Genomic DNA, 26,650 nt, shown 5'->3' on the forward strand with positions numbered 1-26,650 from the left:
AGCTCCTTTTTGGCTCGGATTAAGAAACATAAAAAAACCCCACTGCATTCACAATACCTGTTTCGTAAATTATCCCTATGTCCTTTTGTTTATTAGGGATTTCATTTTTTAAATGTTTTACTTTAGTCAATCTGTATAAGAGGTTTATACATCAAGTCGATTTACCCTTTGTCCAGTTATTACAGAAATGGGTGGCACAGCTCCTCTAGCACATTTGCTTCTTGTGTTGCCATTTCCCACAGCGATGTGGAAGTGTAAAGTTTAATGTGGGCAACACTCCCCAGCACTTCCTCAGTTGCTTCTTCCACTGCTGTTTGGCTTAGAACGGCTTCCTCCTTCCAGATACAGAATGTGAGACGAGGTGAAACCCAGCACCAACCCTCGACCCTCAGGAATGGGCCAGTATGAACAGATCTGCTGTCTAGTCCAGGTGCGCCCACAGGACAAATATTACTGTTATTATTATTATTATGAGATGGCACCTCACTCTGTTGCCCAGACTGCAGTGCAGCAGCATGATCCTAGCTCACTGTAACCTCAAATTCCTGGGCTCAAGCAATCCTCCCACCTTAGCCTCCTAAGTAGCTAGGACTACAGGTGCGCACCACCTTATCTGGCTAATTTTAAAGAATTTTTTGTAGAGACAGGGTCTTGCTATGTTTCCAGGCTGGTCTCAAACTCCTGACCTCAAGCAATCTTTCCACCTCAGCCTCTCAAAGTGCTGGAATTATAGACATGAGCCATTGCACCCAGCAAGGACATGTTTCAAAACAAGCATGCACAAGATGCAGGAAGAGATGGCACAGCAAGACCTCACAAGCTGGCAATGTGACTTTTCCACACATAAAAGGACCTGACCTTTTCTGATTCTTGCTAGATAAAATCAGAACCTTAACTCACAGACTCTGAACATCACACAAACAAAATGTATGGGGTCTCCCCACTGGAAGGCTACATGAGTGCCGCAACCCCTGAAGATTATGGGGACTACATTCTGTCTGCTCAATGTTTCTAATAGTCTGTGCTATGGCAACAGCAACATCTGTTCTGCAAAACAGCAGCATGTATCTCAGAGGCAGCCCATGAGCAGGCGAGGAGAATCTGTATTCATCCGACCACACATCCCGCTTAGGCGTCAAGGCACACAGAAGATAAGAAATTTCTATGGTGTGTGATCTATGTCTCTTGGTGCTGATATTCTTAATAGAGCTGTCTGTGGCAAGCCTGCAGAGAGTACCAGCAAGCAGAGAACCTTTAAAACCAGAAAAGGAAAGGATATTAAGAAGAAAAGTACCCAGAGGTGGAGAAGGAAGGGAAGAGGAAAGCCTAGTGAAGGCGTGTCAGACCCCACCTTCACCACGTGCTATGGCGCAGACTCACCCTTGGGGACGCTACAGAGCACAGAGAAGGCTCGGTCCCTGCCTTGTGAAATGTCTGGATCTTTCTGAATGCTATTTATGGAGAAATGGGGTTTTTAAGTGACTTTTATTTATCCCCTTCATGAGAGAGGGTCTGATAACTAAATCATGCCTCCTGTATTTAAAATCATTTCAAGACTCTGACTCATGAATACCACGATTTCATCCTGCAGTTTTCTGAATGTGAGTGGCTGTGCGCCCTTCATCTGGGTCAGGCGTCTTCTGTTGTCTCATTTTGTTTTTCAGGAGGGATCCGGTCCCAAGGAAATACTCAGAGAAGCAAAAGCAGCAACGACTTTTCAATCTGCAGGTCAGAACTAACAGGAATTAAACTCTCTAGGGAACAGATGGCAACAAAACCTGCCAGGTAACTCTACTCAAGTGACTGAAGCAGGCGCTGCTGCTGGGGAGGAACCGATGGGAGAGAAAGGCCAGGCTGGGCCCTGACGCCGCCAGGGCTCCCACTCCAGGAACCAGGGGCTTCTCCCGGTAAGCGTCTCAGTAGCTATGCAAGACCCACCAATGGCAAAGGTTAAGCAGATACGTGTGTGTGTGTGTGTGTGCGTGTACGCACGTGTGTGTGTGCGCGCGCGTGTGTGGGGCAGGGTCTCACTTCTTTGTCACCCAGGCTGGAGTGCAGTAGTGCAATCTCAGCTTACTGCAACCTCTGCCTCCTGGCTTCCAGTGATTCTCCTGCCTCAGGCTCCAGAGTAGCTGGGATTACAGGCACACGTCACCATGCCCAGCTGATTTTTGTATTTTTGGTAGAGGTGGGGTTTCACCATGTTGGGCCAGGCTGGTCTCAAACTCCTGACCTCAAGTGATCTGCCCACCTCAGCCTCCCAAAGTGCTAGGATTATAGGCGTGAGCCACCACACCTGGCCACAGGTACACTTTTTGAAGTAAATAATGTTTTTCATTGCTGTATGGTTTTAAAACATTAGAATATGAGTAATATTTGAAAGGCAGGTGTTGCAGGTGTCTTTTTCTCTCAAAAATAGCCCCCACTTTTGTTTAAGCCAAAGAAAAGTAGAATATTTTCCCAGTATGGCATCAACTAGATTTTTAAATATAAAATGCTACCATTTGTTAACTCCTCACATGAGAGGCAGATTCAAGACCATGTTCAAATCCTCAGCTCTCATTTTGTAAAATAAAATGTTTTATTTCTTGTGGTTGTTTTGAGTGGATATCCTAAAATAAAGTTTTTTTCTTTCCATCAAAATGGCTAAAATAATTTATACATGTTTTAGGAATAAGTATTTTGTGAAAGGCATCCATTTTACCAGATAGCTAGCTTTTGAATTCACAATTCGTCCAACTCATATTATCATCTCAAATAACTCAGGAAAACACTGTGCTAACACTGAGGCTGCTTTGGACAGCATTCTAAGCTCCGAGAGAAAGAGACACCACATTTTTGTTGTGCGGCTACAGGGACTTTAGGACAAGGGAAGAGAGCACCTGCAGTTACAGTTTCGGGGCCGCATTACTCCAAGGGTGAGCGCCAGTGAGCACGGAGGAGCTCCTAGGGCCAGGCTCAGTGTGAAACTCACATCCTTCACTCCTGCACCTCCTCCCAGTGTCCCTGTGAGGCAGACACTACCATACACCATGTCCGCAGTCAAGAAAATGGACACTCAGGGAGCTTCCGTTACTTGCCTGACAGATTCTTAAGCGCTAGGGCTGTGAGCCTAACACCGGGGCCCTGATTCAAAACCCATTTCCTGAAGCTAAATATGAGGTTCCTAATAAGGTAAATGCAATATTGAGCTTCCCTCAACCCCCACCCTTTTTTAAAAGTAAACTCTCAGAAACTTTCTTTGGGTGCTAAATCAACTGCTTATGCTGGTTAATGTTAATGCTTTAAAACGGTAATATTCTAGAATATATGGCAAAATATTTTGAGTTCACCCTTAAAGGTTCCCATCCATTGTCTATTTACTCATAGGAATTTCCTTTAAAATATATACATATAAAAAATTCAGCAAAAGAGTATATATGGGATGCTGCCAACTCACCCTAAAAAGTCTCTACCACAAATGAAATCCCATCCTAACAAATTCTCAGAGACTATATTCTTCAACGAACTGTTCTGGAGGTAATGTGATATCAAACCCATATTGCTGACTTTTGCTATTGGCTGAAGGCTTGTTGGGAGTTGGGAGAGGAAGACTGTGGAAGAATTACAAGAAAAAAAGAACACAGGCACTGGCTCTAATTAGAAGAGCAACGTGTTTTGAAACAACTCCCTGGAAGTACTTTAACCTTGGCCTCAAGACAAAACCTTGGCCTTTAAGGTTGGAAGCTGTTTTGTTCCACTGTACACTATATACATATAAGGCATGCATTATTGTTTTTGGTACCATTGTTATGTTTTTGTCTCAAAGGCCAAGGTTTTGTCTTGAGGCCAAACCTCCGTCTCAAGAGCGAAACTCCTCTAAACAAAACAAAACAAAACAACCAAACAACAACGACAACAAAAAACCCAAAATAGGCCGGGTGCAGTGGTTCACGCCTATAATCCCAGCACTTTGGGAGGCCGAGGGTGGATCACTTGAGGTCAGGAGTTCGAGACGAGCCTGGCCAACATGGTGAAACCCCACCTCTACTAAAAATACAGAAATTAGCTAGCATGGTGGCACATGCCTATAATCCCAGCTACTCAGCAGGTTGAGGCAGGAGAATCACTTGAACTGGGGAGGCAGAGGTTGCAGTGAGCCAAGACCACACCACTGCACTCCAGCCTGGGCAACACAGACTGTCTCAAAAAACAAACAAACAAAAAACAAAATAAAAGGACAACAGACAAAAAACAAAAACAAAACCAAACCCGTCTTCCTATACTAAAGTCATAATACAGAGGAAGATACGACAAACTATGGCACATGGTTTATCTTTAATCAAAATTCTTACAGGAGAAGTAGTAAAAAGCTTTACTTTCAAGAACATTTTTCTTTCCTATTCAATTTCTATAATCAGGTTTAATTTATTTTAGAAATCTCATATAAAATGTATAAATTATGATGGTTTCATGTTTATAAAGATAAGTATTACATAATTTATAAGAATGTCTTTAAATTATGTATATATTAAATTATGCTATAAGGTTTCACGTTTGGGGCAGAAACCATTTACTGAACCAGTGGAGCACACACAGCCTGACATACCTCGGCAGTGGTGCTTTTTATTTTGGAAGCTTGATGGGTAGAAATAAACTGTACAATGAAAATAAATACAACAGCTTTAAAAACCCACGGTCAATGTTAATAGTTTTTGTTGGCTCAGAGTTTGAGAACACAAGGATAACTAAAAATGCTGCCTGGTTGAGGCGTTATCCAAACAGCATTTGTAAAAATGACGTGGAAAGGCAAGGAACCAATGTCCAACCTGAGCTCAAACATCAGTCACATGTATATGGGCTTTTGAAAAATAGGAAATAGGAATAACATGCAACTTTTTTTTGTAGTTGTTGTTGTTTTGTTTTTTTGAGATGGAGTCTTGCTGTGTCGCCCAGGCTGGAGTGCAGAGGCGCAATCTCGGCTCACTGCAAGCTCCGCCTCCCGGGTTCACGCCATTCTCCTGCCTCAGCCTCCGAGTAGCTGGGACTACAGGCACCCGCCACCATGCCCGGCTAACTTTTGGTGTTTTTAGCGGAGATGGGGTTTCACCGTGTTAGCCAGGATGGTCTCCATCTCCTGACTTTATGATCCGCCCTCCTCGACCTCCCAAAGTGCTGGGATTACAGGCGTGAGCCACCACGCTGGTCAACATGCAACTTTTAATGGAAACCAAGTCAAGATTCATAAACAAGAAAAACAAATACTTTCTAACAATATAAAGCTTGACATGTTACCTCATCAATCTTCTTCCCTAAATTCCAAAGAATGATCCCTGCATGTAATAATTACTTAACTGAAACCTTTTGGTCACTTTTTGCTACTGCTACACCTATTCATGTACCTCTGTAGACTCAAGACAGACAACTACATGATTATCAAATAATGTTATTAAAGATATCTTTTTTTAAATCTATGACATCTTTCCTAAAAATAATTCAGAAGCTCTTTTCTTTCTTTTGGGAGATAGGGTCTCACTCTGTCACCCAGGCTGGAGTGTAATGGGATAATCAGGGCACCACCACATCTGGCTAATTTTCAAATTTTTTATAGAGATGGGGTCTCACTATGTTACCCAGGCTAGTCTTGAACTCCTGGGCTCAAGTGATCCTCTGCCTTGGCCTCGCAAAGTGCTGAGATCATAGGCACAAGCCTGTGCCTGGCCCAGAAACTCACTTCGACAGGTTTAAGTGTATAATCATAAAATTCCTCTTAATTTGTCACTTCTTTTGTTGGAAATATTTAGTCTTATATGCAGAATAATGGCATAAAATGAACTTTGAATAATGCAGAACAGGACAATGTCTATGTCTAAAATAAGTACTTGAGATTTTTCATCTCCCTAAATAAGGGCAATAACATGAAAATATGCTCAACATCATTAGTCATTAGGGAAATGCAAAGTAAAACTACAGGAAACTAACATTACACACTCATTAAAAGCTAAAAATTAAAACATTTGACCACAGCAAGTATGCATGAGGCTATATAATAAATGGAACTATCATACATTGCTGGTACAACCACTTTGGAAAAACAGTTTGGCAGTTTCTTAAAGAGTTAAACACACCCTGACAAACTATAGTGACAGAAGGCATACTGGCAATTGCCAGAGATGTGGATGGAAAGGAAGGATGAAAAGGAGCGTAAGAACACTCTGAGGGTGAGGGAAATGCTTGTTATCTTCATTGCTGTGACGGTTTCACGGGTGTGTATATGTAGCTTAGTGTACTTCAATAAAGTTGGGGAGGGAGAGTTACAACACCCTAAATTGTCTCTGTTGTTCTTTTAGGAAGCTTAAAGGAAAAATACTCCAATTATGGTAATAAGAATGCACTTGGAGCTCAAGATATGAGCCAGCTTCAAGTCACAAAGTCTGGACTTGTGGTAAGCGCAGTCATTTGCATCTTCATTTTTCTTTACTTAAGGAATCCAACTCCTGCGGAACTAAAGAAAGAACCTGTCCATTCAGAAGTAGTAGAATGTGGCTTTTACCCAGATGAACTGTGCTCCGCTTTATCTGAAGGGAAAGGGGCGGCCCCCCAAATTGCAAAATTTTGCAAAACCCCTCATAAATCTGAAATACATGCTCATTTACACACACTTCTCGGGGGCTGCATTTCATAACCAGATCCCTGTCTACAGAAGAGGGTGATTTCTCTTTGGCATATATTATAACTATTCATAAGGAGCTGGCCATGTTTGTGCAGCTTCTCAGAGCTATTTATGTACCTCAAAATGTTTATTGTATTCATGTTGATGAAAAGGCCCCAAAGAAGTAAAAGACTGCTGTGCAAACCTTGGTTAACTGTTTTGAAAATGTTTTTATTTCCTCCAAGAGAAGATGGCTTATGCTGGCTTTACAAGACTACAGGCAGATATTAATTGTATGAAAGATCTAGTGCATTCTAAATTTCAATGGAACTATGTCATCAATCTTTGTGGACAGGATTTTCCCATCAAAACCAACAGAGAAATCATACACTACATCAGAAGTAAATGGAATGATAAAAATATCACTCCTGGAGTAATCCAACCACCACACATTAAATCCAAGACAAGTCAAAGTCATCTCGAATTCGTTCCTGAAGAAAACGTCTATGCACCTCCAAATAACAGATTCAAAGACAAACCACTCCATAACTTCACCATTTATTTTGGAAGTGCTTACTATGTACTTACAAGGAAGTTCGTAGAGTTCATACTGACTGACATCCGTGCAAAAGACATGCTTCAGTGGTTCAAAGATATCCACAGCCCAGAGCAACACTACTGGGTGACCCTGAACCAACTAAAAGGTAAGAAAGACCCACCGATATGGATGTCTGTGCAGTCAGCAGCAACAGCATAAGATTTACTTATTTATTTTGAGACGGAGTCTCACACTGTCACCCAGGCTGGAGTACAGTGGCACAACCTTGGCTCACTGCAAGCTCCGCCTCCCGGGTTCACGCCATTCTCCTGCCTCAGCCTCCCAAGTAGCTGCGATTACAGGCGCCCGCCACCACGCCTAGCTAATTCTTGTATTTTTGGTAGAGACGGTGTTTCTCTATGTTGGTCAGGCTGGTCTCGAACTCCCGATCTCAGGTGATCCGCCTGCCTCAGCCTCCCAAAATGCTGGGATTACAGGTGTGAGCGACCTCACCTGGCCATAAGATTTATTCTTAACTGAAGATTTTTTCAATTCAGCTATGTTTTTTTTTGGCTTTGTAAATGTTCCACATTCTGCCAGACCTTCCACTTAGTGAGACAGGAAGTTCTCTGATTTTAGGGGTCTGAAGTGAGCTGAAAGATAACTTCTTATCTTTTGTTCCCTCTCTAGAAAGAAGTACTGGCATTTTGCATTTCCTGAGACTTTGGAAAATTCTGAGCATAAATCTTTAGAAAGTTCTTCATTTATTTGACAAATACTACTGGATAACTACTGGTGCCAGGCATTGTGCTAAGGGCTCTGTAAGACGGAAAATATTAAAGCTAGTAATGATTTTGTGGCAAATTTGATACTTCAGATGGGTTCTCTGAGAGGTAGAGGGAAATCAGATACCATCCGTTAAGTGGACTTCAGTATTTTCTTTGTAAAAGGTGGACTGGCTCCTATAGAGAGTGTGGCTTCAAGCCTGAAAAACTAAGCTAATCAGCCTAGATAGTGGTGCACGATGAATCCAGTACACATTGGTTAGGATTTTTTAATATAATCTCATATCCATTGCAAGTTCTATTTTCAAATAATCTCCAAAGGCTGTTACAGAGAAAACACAATCCAAAGAACCCCAAGAGAATCACAAAGAGCACTCTGCATACAAGGGAGTAGTAACAAGGGATGGAGAAAGGGCTGAAAAATGAAATCCAAGTACAAAGATGGCGATCCCCAACCTCGGTCCACCCGGATGCTACCGCCAGTGTAATACACGCTCCCACCCCCAAAGCACTAGCCTTTGATTAAATGTCACAAGTGAAACATTTCAAGGAAGGTTGGACTTTCCCCTCTACTTTTCTCATTGACTACCTCATCTAGAGGAAATGGAAATGAAAGCACAGAAGAACTTGTACTAAAGGAACTAGGAAGCAGATTCCACACTGTATGCTGGTTTTGTTTTCCTCTTAGATGCTCCAGGTGCTACACCAGATGCTGGCTGGGAAGGAAATGTTCGAGCCATTAAATGGAAAAGTGAGGAAGGAAATGTTCACGATAGATGTAAAGGTAAAAAGAAAAACAAAACAAAACAAAAAAGGCTTGAAATTGTACAACAACTATAAAACTGCTGCCTCAATTCTAGTGGGAAAGACCGAGGACCATGTTTAAAGTAATCTGGAATTAGTGATGATCCCATCAGCATAGGTTGAGTCAATTTTTTAAAAAAATTTTTATATAAGATTCATACAGGCCGGGCGCGGTGGCTCAAGCCTGTAATCCCAGCACTTTGGGAGGCCAAGACGGGCGGATCACGAGGTCAGGAGATCGAGACCATCCTGGCTAACACGGTGAAACCCCGTCTCTACTAAAAATACAAAAAAAAAAAACTAGCCGGGCGAGGTGGCGGGCGCCTGTAGTCCCAGCTACTCGGGAGGCTGAGGCAGGAGAATGGCATGAACCCGGGAGGCGGAGCTTGCAGTGAGCTGAGATCCGGCCACTGCACTCCCGTCTGGGCGACAGAGCGAGACTCTGTCTCAAAAAAAAAAAAAAATAGGCCGGGCGCGGTGGCTCAAGCCTGTAATCCCAGCACTTTGGGAGGCCGAGACGGGCAGATCACAAGGTCAGGAGATCGAGACCATCCTCGCTAATATGGTGAAATCCCGTCTCTACTAAAAAATACAAAAAACTAGCCGGGCGAGGTGGTGGGCGCCTGTAGTCCCAGCTACTTGGGAGACTGAGGCAGGAGAATGGCGTAAACCTGGGGGGCGGAGCTTGCAGTGAGCTGAGATCCGGCCACTGCACTCCAGCCTGGGCGACAGAGCAAGACTCCGTCTCAAAAAAAAAAAAAAAAAAAAAAAAAAAAATAATAATAATAATAAAATAAAATCCATACCTTTCTTATGAACTACTTACAACCAATGAAAAGACTTAGAAGTTCATGGAACTCAGAATCTATCGGAATTGAGATTTTACCAGGTACTTGAGTGCTAGCTCATCTCCCTTGTGCCCATGGTGAGCTAAAATTCCATGGTATTCACCCAAAGCAGTAACTAACAAAGATGTCAGAAATCACTAAAAGAATGAAAGCGTCCCTTTCCACCGTAAGTTCAAAATTCAACATAAAAGCCCCTATCAAGGCACTCATGGAAATGCTGTTTGATGTGAACTCTGGTGAAGCCGAGGCTCACCAGTGACACTGGACAGAGTAGGCGCCACTTTCTGCGTGTGAATAAAACGGGTGAGGAAACAAAGGCAGCTAGGTTTTTGTGTTTCTTTCTGCAGGCCGCTACGTCCAAGACATCTGTGTATACGGACCAGGAGACCTGCCATGGCTCATTCAGTCGTCTTCTCTGTTTGCCAACAAATTCGAACCCTCGACAGACCCGCTTGTAGTTACCTGCTTAGAGCGGCGGCACAGACTTCAAGTGCTGAGGCAGGCAGAAGTTCCCATAGAGCCACACTGGCATTTTCAACAGCAGAGTCATTTCAATATGAGACTGAACCGCTAGGGGAGTGTTTGCTTTCTTACTGAGTGGCATCATTCTGCTTCCTCGACTTGAAACAAGAGAACATCGAACCAAAGAAAGTGGGAAGGTGATTCCTTGATTCAAATTATTCCTAAAGTGAATTCAGAAACATGCTATTGACAATACTTTACTATTGATTACAGGCCACTTTATAAAAGCGATAAGCTTTGAGAAAGAAATCACAAGACCAAAAAAACTCAAGCTACCACTGGTGACATATAGCAATGCACTTAGAAGACCAACTGCTTCAGTAAAAAGCTGCTGAAAACCCAAATTCTCCAAACACCTGGATCCAGGCTCAAGCTGAAATAAGAACGACATAGCCCGTTTTGAAGACTCAGATATTACTGTGTATGATATACTAAGAAAGAACAAACTCCCAGTGAAAATGGAAATATGCTTACCTGAAACAGTCCTCACTGGCTGCGAGCCATGTAACTCTGTTCTGGCGGTCCTAGAAAAATACTGACCAGCGTATTTCTTTGGGTAAAACGGAACTCATCTGGAGTAGAAAACACACCTTGTTAAAAAGGGTGCCCCAAGTGTCTGCGGTCTTGACGTGTCATCTCCTAGCACCTTCTGTGATGGTGGGCATTCCACAGCTGAGCTGTCCAACGTTCACCACAGCCACAGGGGCTCCTGAGCATTGCAGACAGGGCTACAGCGACTACAAAAGTGAATCTTTTTTTTTTGAGATGGAGTCTCACTCTGTCGCCCAGGCTGGAGTGCAGTGGCACGATCTCTGCTCACTGCAAGCTCCGCCTCTGGGGTTCACACCATTCTCCTGCCTCAGCCTCCCGAGTAGCTGGAACGACAGGTGCCTGCCTCCACGCCCGGCTAATTTTTTTTGTATTTGTAGTAGAGACGGGGTTTCACCATGTTAGCCAAGATGGTCTCAATCTCCTGACCTGTTGATCCACCCACCTTGGCCTCCCACAGTGCTGGGATTACAGGCGTGAGCCACCACGCCCGGCCCGTGAATCTTTACTTTTATTTAATTTTTAAAAATTAAGTTACATTTATTTATTTATTTTTAAGACAGAGTTTTGCTCTTGTTGCCCAGGCTGGAGTGCAATGGCACAATCTAGGCTCACTGCAACCTCCGCCTCCCGGATTCAAGCGATTCTCCTGCCTCAGCCTCCTGAATAGCTGGAATTACAGGCATGTGCCACCACGCCCGGCTAATGTTTTGTATTTTTAGTAGAGATGGGGTTTCTCCATGTTGGTCAGGCTGATTTCGAACTCTCGACCTCAGGGGATCTGCCCGCCTTGGCCTCCCAAAGTGCTGGGTTTACAGGTGTGAGCCACTGCGCCTGGCCTTAAGTTCCCTATAAATGGGCATGTGTGGCTAATGGTGCCATGTTGAACAGCACAGATCTGAGACGTGAATGGCCGCGATTATCTCTATTCACAGATCTGGGTCTCCTCCCTTAGAAAGTCCACAACTTTGATGCTGCTGCTGCTGTTGTGGAGAACTTTATATATATCCTCTTTCTCTAAAATAGTTCATACGGCATCATATGAAACAAGTGTGTGACTATTAAATAGCACAACATACAAGAGATTTAAAAAAGGGAACACAGGAACCAGAGGAGAGGAAATTTAAGAAAGGTAATTCCAATGCAAAGTGGAAGCACCTCAGTAAATGGAAGCTTCCCATGCATAGAAATGAAGTCTAGTCACTGTGTGAAGTAGCCCTGGGAAAACATCATAGCTGGACAGAAGGAAAAGGGATTTGGAAGGCAGCTCCCACACATCAAACATCAAGGAACCACAGAGAATTAACACCTTTGTTTAAACAAACCGTTCTTCCCCTTGGATATCTAATCCAAGGAAAGCACATATGGAAACTATTAAGACTTTCAAAAAGAACACAAGAGCCCCATGACAGCACACCACCGCCTTCCTACACATTTTTACAGGCAAACAGTGCCTCCAAAGGTGATAGCTGGCTACATGCTAACGGGCTGTTCATTCAGAAAGCTCAGATTAGCCACGATTATGTCCCTGGTAATTTATAACTCAATAGCAACTGAATGTAAACCCCATTAAAGGAACAATAAAAAAGCTTACATATTTCAAGTTAAATACTTAAAATACCAGCCTGCTTTCACTTCATTCCAATGTCAACCCATGGCACACCCAGTCACATACTGTGAAGGGGCCCCGTAAGAGCACCCACCCACCAGCACTGTTGGGAGGACATGGGTACTCCTGGGTGGGGAAGCGCTCAGAGGAATGTCTGACACTTTTAATGGATGAGAAAATTGAGGCACAGGGGGATGATGGGATGTTCCTGGGACCACACAGCTGGGAAGGTGGGACTGGTATTTGGACCAGGCAGCTACACTCTGCAGTGTGACTGCTGAGTCCCAGGAAGCTACACCACCTTACCTTACACAAAGAAGCACAAATTGAAACAAGTACCTGCCCCCAACAGGCTTAAATGCTATAATGAAGACGTGTCCTGAACAAATCATTTCGGTAAGGCCAGGCGTGGTGGCTCACGCCTGTAATCCCAGCACTTTAGGAGGCTAAGGCGGGCAGATCACAAGGTCAGGAGTTTGAGACCAGCCTGGCCAATATGGTGAAACCATCTCTACTAAACATACAAAAAAAAAAAAAAATTAGCCTGACGAGGTGGTGGGCGCCTGTAGTTCCAGCTACTCGGGCAGCTGAGGCAGGAGAATCGCTTGAACCCGGGAGGCGGAGGTTATGGTGAGCCGAGATGATGCCACTGCACCCCAGCCTGTGCAACAGAGCAAGACTCTGTCTCAAAAAAAAAAAAAAAAAATCATTTCAGTAACAGTGGGATAAAGCAGAATAATAAAAGTACACAAAATGCACGGTGGAATGCAGCAGCCTGAGACTGGGCTTCAGTGGAGAGTGGGGACAGCAATGGAAAACAAGGCCAAGAGTCAGAGAGGTGGGGAGGCCAAGAGTCAGGGAGGCCGAGAGGCAGGGAGGCTGAGAGGCAGGGAGGCTGACAGACAGGCAGCTGCGACAGGCCAGGGCGGCCAAGGGAAAGCAGCAGCCTCCGTGAGCATGAAAACAAGAAGCCTAGGCTCACTCTCTCCTGATCAGACCCTCAGTGTGTTCACGGGTAGAGTAAAAGAACAAAATTAACATGTGAAAGTTTAAGGCTGCCTATTCTGTGTCTTATGTGATTCCTTGAGGCTAAATATTCACAGAGACTAGAAAGATGGCAGAAGGCTAAGATAATCTGAAGAAGGCCAAAGCCTGAAAACCAGAATCAGCTGCACTGACCACTTCTGATGACACTCCTTTTCCCTAACTTAACTTTTTCTCCTTCTGCTCCACCTCCTCCATGAAAAGCAGGTAGACAGTGTGAGCATGTATTTTTGGACTTCTGACTTTAAAACATTTACACATCCCATTTGCCTATCTACAAAGCCTAAACAAATGAAGCCACAGAGGTAGCAAGTCCAATGCTACTGATCACAACTTCAATACTCTACATTGGCAGTGTTTTTTTTTTTTTTTTTTGAGACGGAGTCTTGCTCTGTTGCCCAGGTTGGAGTGCAGTGGTGCGATCTAGGCTCACTGCAACCTCCACCTCCTGGGTTCACAAGTGATTCTCCTGCCTCAGCCTCCCAAGCAGCTGGGACTACAGGTGCACACCACCATGCCCAGCTAATTTTTGTATTTTTTTTTTTTTTCTGAGATGGAGTTTCGCTCTTGTTGCCCAGGCTGGAGTACAATGGCGCAATCTTGGCTCATCACAACCTCCGCCTCCCAAGTTCAAGCAATTCTCCTGCCTTGGCCTCCTAAGTAGCTAGGATTATAGGCATGCGCCACCACGCCCGGCTAATTTTGTATTTTTAGTAGAGACGGGGTTTCTCCATGTTGGTCAGGCTGGTCTCGAACTCCCGACCTCAGGTGATCCACCCGCCTCAGCCTCCCAAAGTGCTGGGATTACAAGTGTGAGCCACTGTGCCCAGTCCTACATTGGCACTTTTCAAATTTTACTGTGCATACAAATTATCCAAGGATTTTGTTAGAATGCAGATTCTATTTCAACTGGTCTGGGGTAGGGCCTGAGAGTCAGTCTTTCTTTTTTCTTTTCTTCTCTCTCTGTGTTAACTTTTTATTTTATTTTATTTTTTTTGAGACAGGGTCTCACTCTGTGTCACCCACGCTGGAATGCAGTGGCACCATCACAGCTCACTGCAGCCTTGAACTCCTGGGTTTAAGCCACCCACTTGTCCTAGCCTCTCAAGGACTATAGGTGTGTGCCACCACGGCTATTTTAAAATTTGTTGTAGAAACAGGGTCTCCCTATGTTGCCCAGGCTGGTCTTGAACTCCTGGCCTCAAGTGATCCTCCCGCCTCAGCTTCCAAAAAGCTGGGATTACAGGTGTCAGCCACTGTGCCTGGCCTAGAGTGGGCATTTCTTAAAAAATAAACAAAAAAAATCTCTCAGGTGATGACAATATTGCAGGTCTGTGGGTCATGCTTTGAGTAACACGCTCATCACTTATTTGGCAGTCTGTAATTACTCCAGTGTATTTCTTCGTATTACAAGAAGTGCACAGCATAGTAGGGAATACAATTAATTGTTTTGGTTAGCGATTTGTTTATAGTAAACATAAAAACACCTAGCAACATTATCTCTTTGGACCCTGTTTACTGAAATCAATGTGCGTACCATGTGTTTTAGAACATGGCACCAAAGCCATTTCCAACCCTCAAGTCTCTTCCAGTGAACTGAAAAGCCAACTGTTGATGAAACTGCAGACCGAAAAGTGGAGAAAATGCATACAAAATACCACTGGGGTTCCTGACATTCTCACAACACTGGCTTCTCTGAATTTTAGACATTATCTAAAAAGTGAAAATACTTGTTTTAGACTTTAACACTGACTCCCTTCATTCATGTTTGGTGATGCACTACAGTTCCTGAAACTGTACCATCACTTTTCTTTTTGGCAGAGTTTGGCAGGAATGGTTAGTGTTTGCCTCTTCTTACTGGGCATCCAGCTAGACTACATTTCCCAAGCTACCTTGCAGGTGTGGCCATGTGACTGAGTTCTGGTGAGGAAAAGCCAAGCGCATCCCTTCCAGGCCTGGTCCATAACAACCTCCTAAAAGAGATGTTCTCTTCTCTTTCTGACCAAAACAAGAGGTCAGAGCTACAAGACAGCAGCAGCCTGAATCTTTACCTTTGGAAGAAGGCTGTCCACTGGATTAGCCCCTGGAACTTTGGGGTTGTTTGTTATAGCAGTTAGCCAACCCTGACCAAAACACAAGTTAAGATTTTCCTTATTGGAAAATCTGAAATCTGAAATGCTTCCAAATCTGAAACATTCTGAGTGCTAACTTGGTGTCACAAATGGGAAATTCCATACCTGATCTCATGTGATGGGTCATAGTCAAAACTTTCATTAATGTACAAAATTATTAAATATATTGTATAAAATTACCTTCTATATGCATACGGTGTATATGAAATTTAAATAAATTCAGTGTTTAGACTTGGGTCCCATCCCCAAGATGCCTCATTATGTTTATATAAATATTCCAAATCCAAATAAATCTGAAATTCAAAACACTTCTGGTCCCAAGCATTTCAGACAAGGAACATTCAACCTGTAGTTAGTATTATTAAACTTCAGAAATTTGAAATTAGAAATTGGAGTTTGATTCTTGATAAAAGTATATGATTCACCATTTATTTCCTCATTTTATAATGTTATTGTTTAGAATTTTGGGTCTAAATAAAAAGCATCTGAACATTTACTATAATTCCTTTGTTTTAGATATTAGAATCTGAGGGTTAAAGAGGTGAAGTGATACTCCCAAAGCCAGAGCTGGTGTGTGAGCCCAAACTGTTGTACTGGTTGTGCTACGGTTTGGATGTGTCCACTAAAGTTGATGTGTTGGAAACCTGATCCCTAATCTGTGGTGTTGGGAGGCAAGGCATCATGGGAGGAGCTGGGGTCATGGGGACACTGCCTGCACGAATGGATGGATGTGGGAGTGGGGTCCTTATTAAAGGACAAGGCAGGCTCCCTCTTATTCTCGTTCTTTCTCTCCCTTCTTCCCTCCTTCTCCATGTGATGCATTCATCATGTTACAGCCCAGCAGAAAGGCTCACACCAGACGCTGTTGCCTTGATCTTGGACTTGTCAGACTTTGGAGCTGTGAAGAAATAAATTTCTGTTCTTTATAAATTACCCATTCTTGGGTATTCTGTTACAGCAGCACAGACCAGACTAAGGTTGCACGCATAAATGAATGATTCCTACTCTAATGTGCCACTGACTGTCCCATGCTCTCTACTTCTTTTTTTTTTTTTTTTTTTTTTTGAGAGAGCCTTGCCATTATCCAGGCTGAAGTGCAGAGGCATGATCTCAGTTCACGGCAACTTGCACCTTCCGGGTTCAAACGATTCTCCTGCCTCAGTCTCTTAAGTAGCTGGGACTACAGGTGTGCACCACCAAACCCAGCTAATTTTTGTATTTTTAGTAGAGATGGAGTTTCATCATGTTGGCCAGGTTAGTCTCAAACTCCTGACCTCAAGTGAGCCACCCACCTCAGCCTCCTGAAGTGTTGAGATTACAGGCATGAGCCACCGCGCCAGACACCACGCTCTCTGATTACAGGCGTGAGCCACCGCGCCGGGCCCCACGCTCTCTGATTTTATTACAGGCGTGAGCCACAGCGCGACCCCGCGCTCTCTGATTTTATTACAGGCGTGAGCCACCGCGCCGGGCCCCGCGCGCTCTGATTTTATTACAGGCGTGAGCCACCGCGCCGGGCCCCATGCTCTCTGATTTTATTACAGGTGTGAGCCACCGCACGACCCTGCACTCTCTGATTTCATTTTCTAAATTGTGTATTATGGGTTGAATTACGTCCCCCTGCAAAAATCCGTATGTTGAAGTCCAAGCCCTAGTACCTCAAAATGTGACCTTATTGGGAAACACAGTCACTGCAGATGTAATGAGTTAAGATGAGGTCATTAAGTTGGGCTCTAATCCAGTATTGGGACTGGTGTCCTAATCAGGGAAAATTTGGACACAAAGACGGACATGATAGAGGGAAGATGATGTGAACAGGGTGAACGCCGGCTATAAGCCAACAAGAGGCCTGGACCAGATCCTTCCCTCAGAAGAAGCTAACCCTGATGACACCTTGATTTTGGACGTTAGTCTCCAGAACCATAAGACAATGAATTTCTGGTAATCATCCAGCTTGGCTACTTGATTACAGCAGCCCCAGCAAACTAGCAGAGTATTCAACACAGCTCTGCAAAGGCAACTTTGATGTACAGCATACAAGTAAAAAGCATTCATTATCTCGTTCATTCTCTGTTGGCAACAGATTTATTTTTAAGACAATTTCCTGAGGTATTCCTGAATTTCAACCAGTATCCTGTCGTAACTGCAGAAGGTCGCAACAGCCAAGATGGCCTCCATGAGGAGCCAGGAGGAGCCTATGCTCCTGTTGATCACCTGGTCTCTACCGTCCCTTGTGCAATCCTGACACGGCCCGGTTCCTCTTTCCTCCTGCCTCCTTCCCTTCCCTTGAAGTGCAAGGTACAGACTGTTGAAAGCTTACTAGCTTCAGTAACATTTCCCAAGCATCAACAATGTAATGTCAGAGTTCCCTCGTAACGCTCTGTTTCCACGGAACGGAATCAGCTTCTCTGAAGCTCGGCAGACCGCGTGATTTTACTGCGCACACGTCATCACAGTTATTAGCATGGATGTTTTAGGCCAACCAACGCAAAGGACAACTGTGCACCCATCTAAGAGATGGGTATTATTATGGGCGTAAGAAAAAAACGGGATTGCTTTAGATCAGTAGGTCCCCCAAGTCTGGTTACCCGTTACAATGATTCTGAGAACTCTTAAGAACCAGAACTTCTCCTCCTTCTGGTATTCGAAGGTTTCCCCAGTCCAGTCCAACACACACCTTGGCCTCTCTCCCTGCTCCTGTACCCCATCCCACAGTCCTGACAGGACCAGGCCTCGATCACACCTGCCGTTCATCTCAGCATGGCTGCCCGGCTGCTTCCGCCCCATGAATACTGCTGCTGCCCCTCTTCCCCCCACTAACCAATCACAGTCCCGGCAGGATTTACAACAGTGTTTTGCAAACTTCAGGCATTCCCCTGCTAACTGTTTTTTTTTTTTTTATTTAAATCTACCCACTGTTTGTAGTTAATTTTAACCATTAACTTTATTATTATTATTATTATTTTGAGATGGAGTCTCACTCTGTCGCCCAGGCTGGAGTGCAGTGGCACGATCTTGGCTCACTGTAACCTCCGCCTCTCAGGTTCAAGCAATTCTCCTGCCTCAGCCTCCCAAGCACCCAGGATTACAGGCGTGTGCCACCACACCCAGCTAATTTTTGTATTTTTAGGAGAGACGGGGTTTTGCTATGTTGGCCAGGCTGGTCTTGCACTCCTGACCTCAGGTGATCCACCCGCCTTGGCCTCCCAAAGTGTTGGGATTACAGGTGTGAGCCACCATGCCCAACCTAACGGTTAACTTTATATTCCTAGGATAAATATATAAAAACAGTACTCTTTGCCATAATATAAGTTACCATAAAAATGCAGAGAATACTGAACAGTTTTGTTAGATCCTGCCTGCCAAAGCTCTGAGCTTAAAGTCTACTTTCTTAGGCAGTCAAGAGAGTGTCACAAACATATGAGGATCAAAGGGAGAATTTCTCCTCAAAGCAAGCAGAAGGTCTAAAGGATAGCAAAATGGGTGTCACTGTCCTGCCAGACAACGCCTTACAGAGACACCCTGTGCCTGGCTGTGCACCTCCCCAGGGCAGCACCGCTACCACCAGCAATCTCTCCATCCCTGGGAGTGCAACCAATAACCATGCTCTTCCTTTGAGGCCCAGAACAAATGCCCCTCCCTTTATAAAGCCATTTCTCACCAGCAGACTAAAGAAGGTTCTCTGGCCCCTTAATGCCAGTATCTTTACCATCTATTTGGTACCTGGCCTCAAAAAGCAAAGTAGAGCATGATGTTTCCTATAACTTATGATTCCTGCAGGACCGCAATCTCCCTAAGCGCAGGAACCGTGTCATCCACATCTTACTTTCCCTTGGAATCTATGCCATCATCTTAATATGGGAGACATAATAAATACTTCTGAGGCCGGGCGCGGTGGCTCACGCCTGTAATCCCAGCACTTTGGGAGGCCGAGACGGGCGGATCACGAGGTCAGGAGATCGAGACCATCCTGGCTAACACGGTGAAACCCCGTCTCTACTAAAAATACAAAAAACTAGCCGGGCGAGGTGGCGGCGCCTGTGGTCCCAGCTACTCCGGAGGCTGGGGCAGGAGAATGGCGTGAACCCGGGAGGCGGAGCTTGCAGTGAGCTGAGATCCGGCCACTGCACTCCAGCCCGGGCGACAGGGCCAGACTCTTGTCTCAAAAAAAAAAAAAAAAAAAAAAAAAAAAAAAAAAATAAATAAATAAATAAATAAATAAATAAATAAATACTTCTGGCTGAATATCAACCGATTCCCAAATGTCTTCTTTGAATTTCTTTTCCTTTTTTTTTTTTTTTTTTTGAGACGGAGTCTAGCTCTGTCGCCCAGGCTGGAGTGCAGTGGCGCAATCTCGGCTCACTTGGCAAGCTCCGCCTCCCGGGTTTACGCCATTCTCCTGCCTCAGCCTCCCGAGTAGCTGGGACTACAGGCGCCCGCCTCGTCGCCCGGCTAGTTTTTTTTTTTGTATTTTTTAGTAGAGACGGCGTTTCACCGTGTAGACCAGGATGGTCTCGATCTCCTGACCTCGTGATCCACCCATCTTGGCCTCCCAAAGTGCTGGGATTACAGGCTTGAGCCACCGCGCCCGGCCTGAATTTCTTTTCTTAAAAGAAAGCTTAATAAGACAGACTCCTCATTCTAAGAAGCCTTTATTCACAGTCACCCCAAAGTGGACACAACTCACCGCCCGCACTGACCTCTTCCCCACTCACCTCTGCCTGCCTCTGGGCCTAGACAACGGGAGCCACCCAGTGTCCTCCTCCACAGCTAGGATTTTTACAATAAAACTAATGCACATCCCATCTGGCTTAAAGCTGCCTTCTGGCTTCCTGCTGCTCTTAGAATAAAATCCGTAAGCCCCAATGTGGCCCCCAGGCCCTGCATGAGACAACTCCTGCCTAACTCTTCAATCTCATCTATTCCCCTCGCTGGCCCTCCATTCTCACACTTTCTGTTCCCTGAACTCGCAAAGTCCTCTGTTACTTCTGAGCTTTTGCACATGCTGTTCCTGCTGCCTAAGAGGCTGCTACTCAAGCTGTGCGCAGCTGGCTCCCTTGTGCCCTGTGGGTCTCAGCTCAAACCTCCAGAGATGCCTCTGCCAACCACCACTATGCCAGCCTCTCTCCCTCCAACACATGGCCTCATGTCTTTCCTTCCTAGCATCGGTCACAATCGAGTCTGCTTTGCTCATCTAGCTGAGTGTCTCTCTCTCCAATCAGGAAGTGGGACGCAGGAGGGCAAGGGCCTTCATGGATCTTCTTCAGCATGCTATCCCACAGATCAGTGCCTAGAAGAGGCGCTGGCCCCTAACCGTCACTCAGTGAAGCTGCTGGCTTTCACCACAGGGAGCAATAACACAGTGGGGAGGGGAATGAAATACAAACAGGGTTGATACAGGCAAAACACAGTCAGAAGCTGCTGGCATCCATGACATTGAACGAAGCAGCACGCTTTCGATGGGTCAACAGCACACCCAAGATACACACACACTCTGGCTTCAGCTGCAGCAGCGCCATTAAAGCAAAGCATCAGTATTTCCTCCACGTGAGCTGAGGCTAGCTCTCATGTCTAGTTACTTGCCAACCACGCGAGTATTTACTGAGGGCATGCTACATGCCCTGGAGAGAATAAGCCCTGCGGATAAAGAAATGAACAAGCCTCGTTTCCTACCCTCGAAAACTAAGTCCGGTGGGGAAACAGACACACACATATGCAACTACATGACGATGGGAGGAGTGAGATAACCAGGTGCTTGGGGAATGGAAGGAGGTTTAGCACCAGGGAGTCACAGAACAAGTAAGAACTATAGAACTGAGGCTCACGGGGAGCAGGCCCTCCAGGACAGCAGGTCCACTAGAGGAAACTGAGGCAGCAGCACGTTCAGGAAACAGCCCTCCTGTGGTCTGACCCGGACTGGCAGGCAGTGGCCAGGTGATAAGAGGTCACTGGGGTCTGTACTTCTAGCAACCAAGAGCCATGGAAGCAGAAAAGCAACTTATGAGAGCTGATTTCAGAAAGAACAAGTGGAGGGAAAGAACCCTAAACCATCTGATTTCCTCAGCTACGGAGAAGGAACAAATGGTACATGTCAGGAACTCACCGTGTGGCAAACTTCCGCTTTTATCTCTTTCAAGGCTCTCTCAGAAAACACACAGCCGCAGCACCGAAGGAAGCAGAACCTGGAGAAATAACCCAGTGGGGAAATGACTGTATTAATCACATGATCAACTCACATTTATTCGGTTGATACAAAGGCCACGACCCACAAAGATTAAAATAGTTACCTTTCACTCCATTAAAAAAAATCAGTATGTTCTCATAGAAAAGGGCCAGAAAAAAAAGAAAAATCAGTTATATCCAAAATAAAAAAAACATCAAAACTGAAACCACAACCATAAAAAGTCAAAAGAACAGGAACTCAGGGAGGAAATATTTTCAATAAATATAAGATTCAGAGCTTATTTTGTGAATATTCAAAAAGGTCTTAGACAGCAACAGTCCAACATCATAATAGAAAAATGGCCAAAGAGGACCAACATGCAGTTCACACAAAAAATATATAAAGACCAAAGGATTCTTAACCTCAAATGTTAAAAGAAATGCCTTTTAAAACCATGACATATCAATTTTTTATCTATCGGGCAGTAATTCAAGATTACTGGCTGGGCACAGTGGCTCACACTTGTAAATTCCAGCACTTTGGGAGGCCAAACGTGGGAGCATCACGGGAGGCCAGGAGTCTGAGATGAGCCTGGGCAACACACTGAGAATCTATCTTTAAAAAAAACTTTTTAAAAACTTAGCCAAGTGTGGTGGTGGGCTCCTGCAGTCCCAGCTACTAGGGAGGCTGAGGTGGGAGGATGGCCTGAGCTATGATAGTGCCACTGCACTCCAGCCTAGGTAACAGGGACAGATTCTGTCTCTTTAAAAAAAAAAAAAGAAAAAAAGAAAAGAGACTGAAAGTATCCAGTGGGAAACTGAGGACACAGGCACATTTGTTGTCAGGTGGATACAACACAGTACAATACTTCATGAAGCCAATTTGGCAGTACCAAATAAAGTGTGACTTTTAAGAATTTCTCCTACAGAAACATGCCCACAAGTGTGCAAACATACAAATGTGTGTTTAGGAAGTTGTGTAGTATAGCAAGGTAAAAAGGAAAGGAAGGAAGTCACCTCCATGTTCCTCAGTAGGGAAATGGTCAAATAAATTATAAACACCCAAACAGCTATTAAAAAGAAGGTAAATCTGTACTCAAGGTCACGAAAATATGTCCAAGGTAGACAGGGTAGAAGGAAAAAAGATGTTATTAAAAACATATCATGTGACCCCATGATGGTTTGGGAAGAATACATGTTGATTTCTACGTCTATATGCAGAGGCGTGGAGAAGCGTGGATATGGGTGTGTGGTGAGGGGGAGGGGGGCATTAAACATCAAACAACAAATAATGCCACCACCATGGCTGGAGAGCAGCATAAAGCACTTCCACATTTCACTTTAGGCATTCCTTGAAAAATGCCACAGGACAAATTTTCTCTAATTTCCCAGGGATTATAGCAGATGCAGATCGGCCTAACCAAAATCCAGTTCATAACACTGCACTAAATTCACTGAATGTTGTTTAGAATTTTTAAAATCCTATTTTATAGATACTTACAGAATATTAATTAGGAAGCTATTTTTCTTTTTACAAAGGCCCAATGTTTTTATTACAGTAACAGTTTATTTCTACTTTTCTATATATTTAAATCTTCATTATACAAACTTTACTAAATACAGCTGGTCCTCTCTACCCACGCGTACCGCATCTGTGAATTCAACGAACCCGGATCAAAAATCTTTGGGAGGAAAACTGAATGCATTTGTACTGAATGTGCACAGACCTTTTTCTTACCATTATTCCTCAAACAATACAGTATAACAACGATTTACACAGCATTTACATTGTATTAGGTATTATAAGTAATGTAGAGTTGATTTAAAGTATACAGGAGGATGTGTGTAGGTTATATGCAAATACTGTACCATTTTATATCAGAGACCTGAGCATCCATGGATTTTGGTATCCACAGGGGATCTGCGAACCAGTCTCCCACATATAGCAAGGGATGACCATATACAAACTAAGCCAATCATCAATTTTAAGTGTGGAGGCTCTTATCAATAACAGATGGACAAAGTCAAAATAAGCAAAGCTCAATTCACTGGGTAAGAGAAAAAGGAGAAGAGACTGACCAGCAAACCAAAGGAGAAACAACAGAGGAAGCCACAATCAGAGCAACAGGCTGCAGGGGACTCCTACTCGAGACCCCATTGTGGAGCTGGTTTCTGCTAAGTTCCTCTTCCGGGGTGAGCTACAGTTTTCTTAAAAACAAGTGGGAAGCCAAACACGAAAGGTTACATATTGTATGATCCTATGCATACGAAATATCCAGAAGAGGTAAATCCACTGAGACAGAAACAGACTGGAAATGAGGAGTACCTATGTAGTGGACAGAGGGTTTTCCTTTTGGGGTGATAAAAATGTTCTGGAACCAGATAGAGGCAGTGACTGTACAACACTGTGAGTGTGCTAAATGCCACTGAAACGCAGACTTTAAAATGGCCAATGTTATGTGACTTTCACCTCAAATACAAACATGTGTGTGTGTATATATACATGCGCGCACGCGTGCACACACACACACAGAAGTGGGACATGGTTAGGTAAATGAGTCTGGTTCCCCAGAATATGTCCTACTTGACCCCAATGGTGGTTTAAAGAGAGCCCTAAATGGTTTAAATTCAGATTATTTGAAGAAGAGTGTAGTATTTTAAAGCAAAAGGTCCTGGGCCCTAATCTGTACTCTCCAAATTCATGAAGCCCCTAGTTGTTCCATTTCAGAACAGGACAGTTAGTTGCCCTGGCAGAGTCTGCCACATGCAACATTCCTTGGCACACTAAGAGGGTGTCCACGTACCCCTGTTAAATAAATGGACACCAATGGGCCAGAATGCTCAAGATTAAATACTGCTGGTTCAATAAAACCGTTTTTACTTATTCGAGATGCTTTGCCCCACCCCTTTCCTGAATGAAAGTATTAAAAAATGCTACCTTTCAATATGTCATGTGTTTGATAGAAGATTCCAGAGGAAAGTCTGGACTACCAGCTATTAAGGATACAGGCATACCTTGTTTCATTGCGCTTTGCAGATACTGTGATTATTTTAGACTAAAGGTTCATGGCAATCCTGCATCCAGCAGATCTGTCAGCATCTTCCCAGCAGCATGTGCTTATGTCATGCCTCTGTGTTACATTTTGGTAATTCTCAAATATTTCAAATGTTTTCATGATTACTACATCTGCTATGGTGATCTGTGCTCAGTGACATTTGAGGTTACTTTTGTAATTGTTTGGGGTGCCAGGAACCACACCCATAAAAGATGGTGAACTCAATTAATAAATGTGTGTGTTCTGACTGCTCCATGAACTGGCCATCCCCCCACTCTCTCCTTCTCAGTTCTTCCTATACCCTGTGACACAACAATATTGAAATTAGGTCAACTGAGAACCCTACCATGGCTTTTAAGTGTCCAAATAAAAGGAAGAGTTACACGTATCTCACTTTAAATCAAAAGCTAGAAATGATTAAGGTTAGTGAGGAAGGCAGGTACAAGATAGGCCAAAAGCCAGCCTCTTGAACCAAACACTTAGCCAGGCTGTGGACACAAAGGAAAAGTTCTTGAAGGAAATTAAAAGTGCCACTCCATAAACACAGGAATGGTAAGAAAGTGAAACAACCATATTGCTGATAGGAAGAAAGTGTTAGTGGCCTGGACAGAAGATCAAACTAGCCACCGTGACAGATCCTTAAGCCAAAGCCTAATCCAGAACAAGGCCCTGACTCTCTTCAATTCTATGAAGGCTGAGAGAGGTGAGGAAGCTGCAGAGGAAAAGCTGGAAACTAGCAGAAATTGGTTCATGAGGTTTAGGGAAAGAAGCCGTCTCCATAACATAAAAGTGCAAGATGAAGCAGCAAGTGCTGATGGAGAAGCTGCAGCAAGTTCTCCAGAAAATCTAGCTAAGATCATTAAAAAAGATGGGTACATTAGACAACAGATTTTCAGTGTAGATAAAATAGCCTGTATTGAAAGAAGATGCTACGTAGGACTTCTACTGCTAAAAAGGAGAAGTCAATGCCTCGCTCCAAAGCGTAAGGACAGGCCAACTCTCGCTAAGGTCTAACGTGCCTGGTGACTTTCAGTTGAGCCAACGTTCATTTACCGTTTGAAAACCCTAGGGCTCTTAAGAATGATGCTAAGTCTGCTTTGCCTGTGCTCTCGAAATGGAAGAACCAAGCCTGAATGACAGCACATCTGTCTATAACATGGCTTACGGAATATTTTAAGCCCAATGTTGAGACTTACTGCTCAAAAAAAAAAGATCCCTTTCAAAATATCACTGCTCATTGACAATGCACCTAAGTCACATAAGAGCTCTGATGGAAATGTACAAGATTAAAGTTGTTTTCATGGCTGCTAACACAACCACCATTCTGCAGCCCATGGATCAAGGTGGAAATTTGACTTTAAAGTCTTATTATTTAAAAATATATTTCATAAGGCTACAGCTGCCATAGCCTTCCTCTGCCATTCCTCTGATGGATCTGGGCAAAGTAAATTGAAAACCTTCTGCAAAGAATTCACCATTCTAGATGTCATTAAAAACATCTGTATTTGGCCGGCTGTGGTGGCTCACGCCTATAATCCCAGCACTTTGGGAGGTTGAGGCAGGCAGATCATCTGAGGTCAGGAGTTTGAGACCAGCCTGGCCAACATGGTGAAACCCCATCTCTACTAAAAATACAAACATTAGCCGGGTGTGGTGGCGGGTGCCTGTAATCTCAGCAACTTGGGACGCTGAGGCAGGAGAACTACTTGAACCCAGCAGGTGGGGATTGCAGTGAGCCGAGATTGTGCCACCGCACTCCAGACGGGGAAACAGAGCCGGACTCCATCTCAAAAAAAAAAAAAAAAAAAAAAAAAGAACAACTGTGATTCATGACAGGAGGGCAGAATATCAACATTAACAGGTGTCTGGAAGAAGCTGGTTCCACCCCATGGATGACTTGGAGGGTTTCAAGACTTTAGTGGAGGAAGTAATGCAAGTGTGGTAGAATAGAAAGAGAGTGAGTTAGAAAT

General features: G+C 44.1%; 2 protein-coding genes across 2 annotated transcripts in view; one reads left to right on the forward strand and one right to left on the reverse strand.

Annotated features, from left to right (window-relative positions):
* The window catches only part of RTF2 (replication termination factor 2), a 47,917-nt gene that overhangs the window by 10,474 nt on the left and 10,793 nt on the right, over positions 1–26,650 (reverse strand). The window contains exon 5 of the mRNA XM_010356689.2: positions 21,566–21,644. Within this exon, the coding sequence (XP_010354991.1) occupies positions 21,566–21,644 (79 nt within the window). The remainder of the gene's footprint in view (positions 1–21,565; positions 21,645–26,650) is intronic.
* LOC104656973 (beta-1,3-galactosyl-O-glycosyl-glycoprotein beta-1,6-N-acetylglucosaminyltransferase 7) lies at positions 6,389–10,621 on the forward strand. Its single transcript, XM_010356688.2, is given in 5 exon segments — positions 6,389–6,638; positions 6,641–6,871; positions 6,874–7,335; positions 8,643–8,738; positions 9,954–10,621. Coding segments are annotated over 5 exon segments (1,266 nt in total). The 3' UTR covers positions 10,181–10,621.

The sequence above is a fragment of the Rhinopithecus roxellana genome, chromosome 13 (assembly GCF_007565055.1).
Source record: "Rhinopithecus roxellana isolate Shanxi Qingling chromosome 13, ASM756505v1, whole genome shotgun sequence".
Lineage (NCBI taxonomy): Eukaryota > Metazoa > Chordata > Mammalia > Primates > Cercopithecidae > Rhinopithecus > Rhinopithecus roxellana.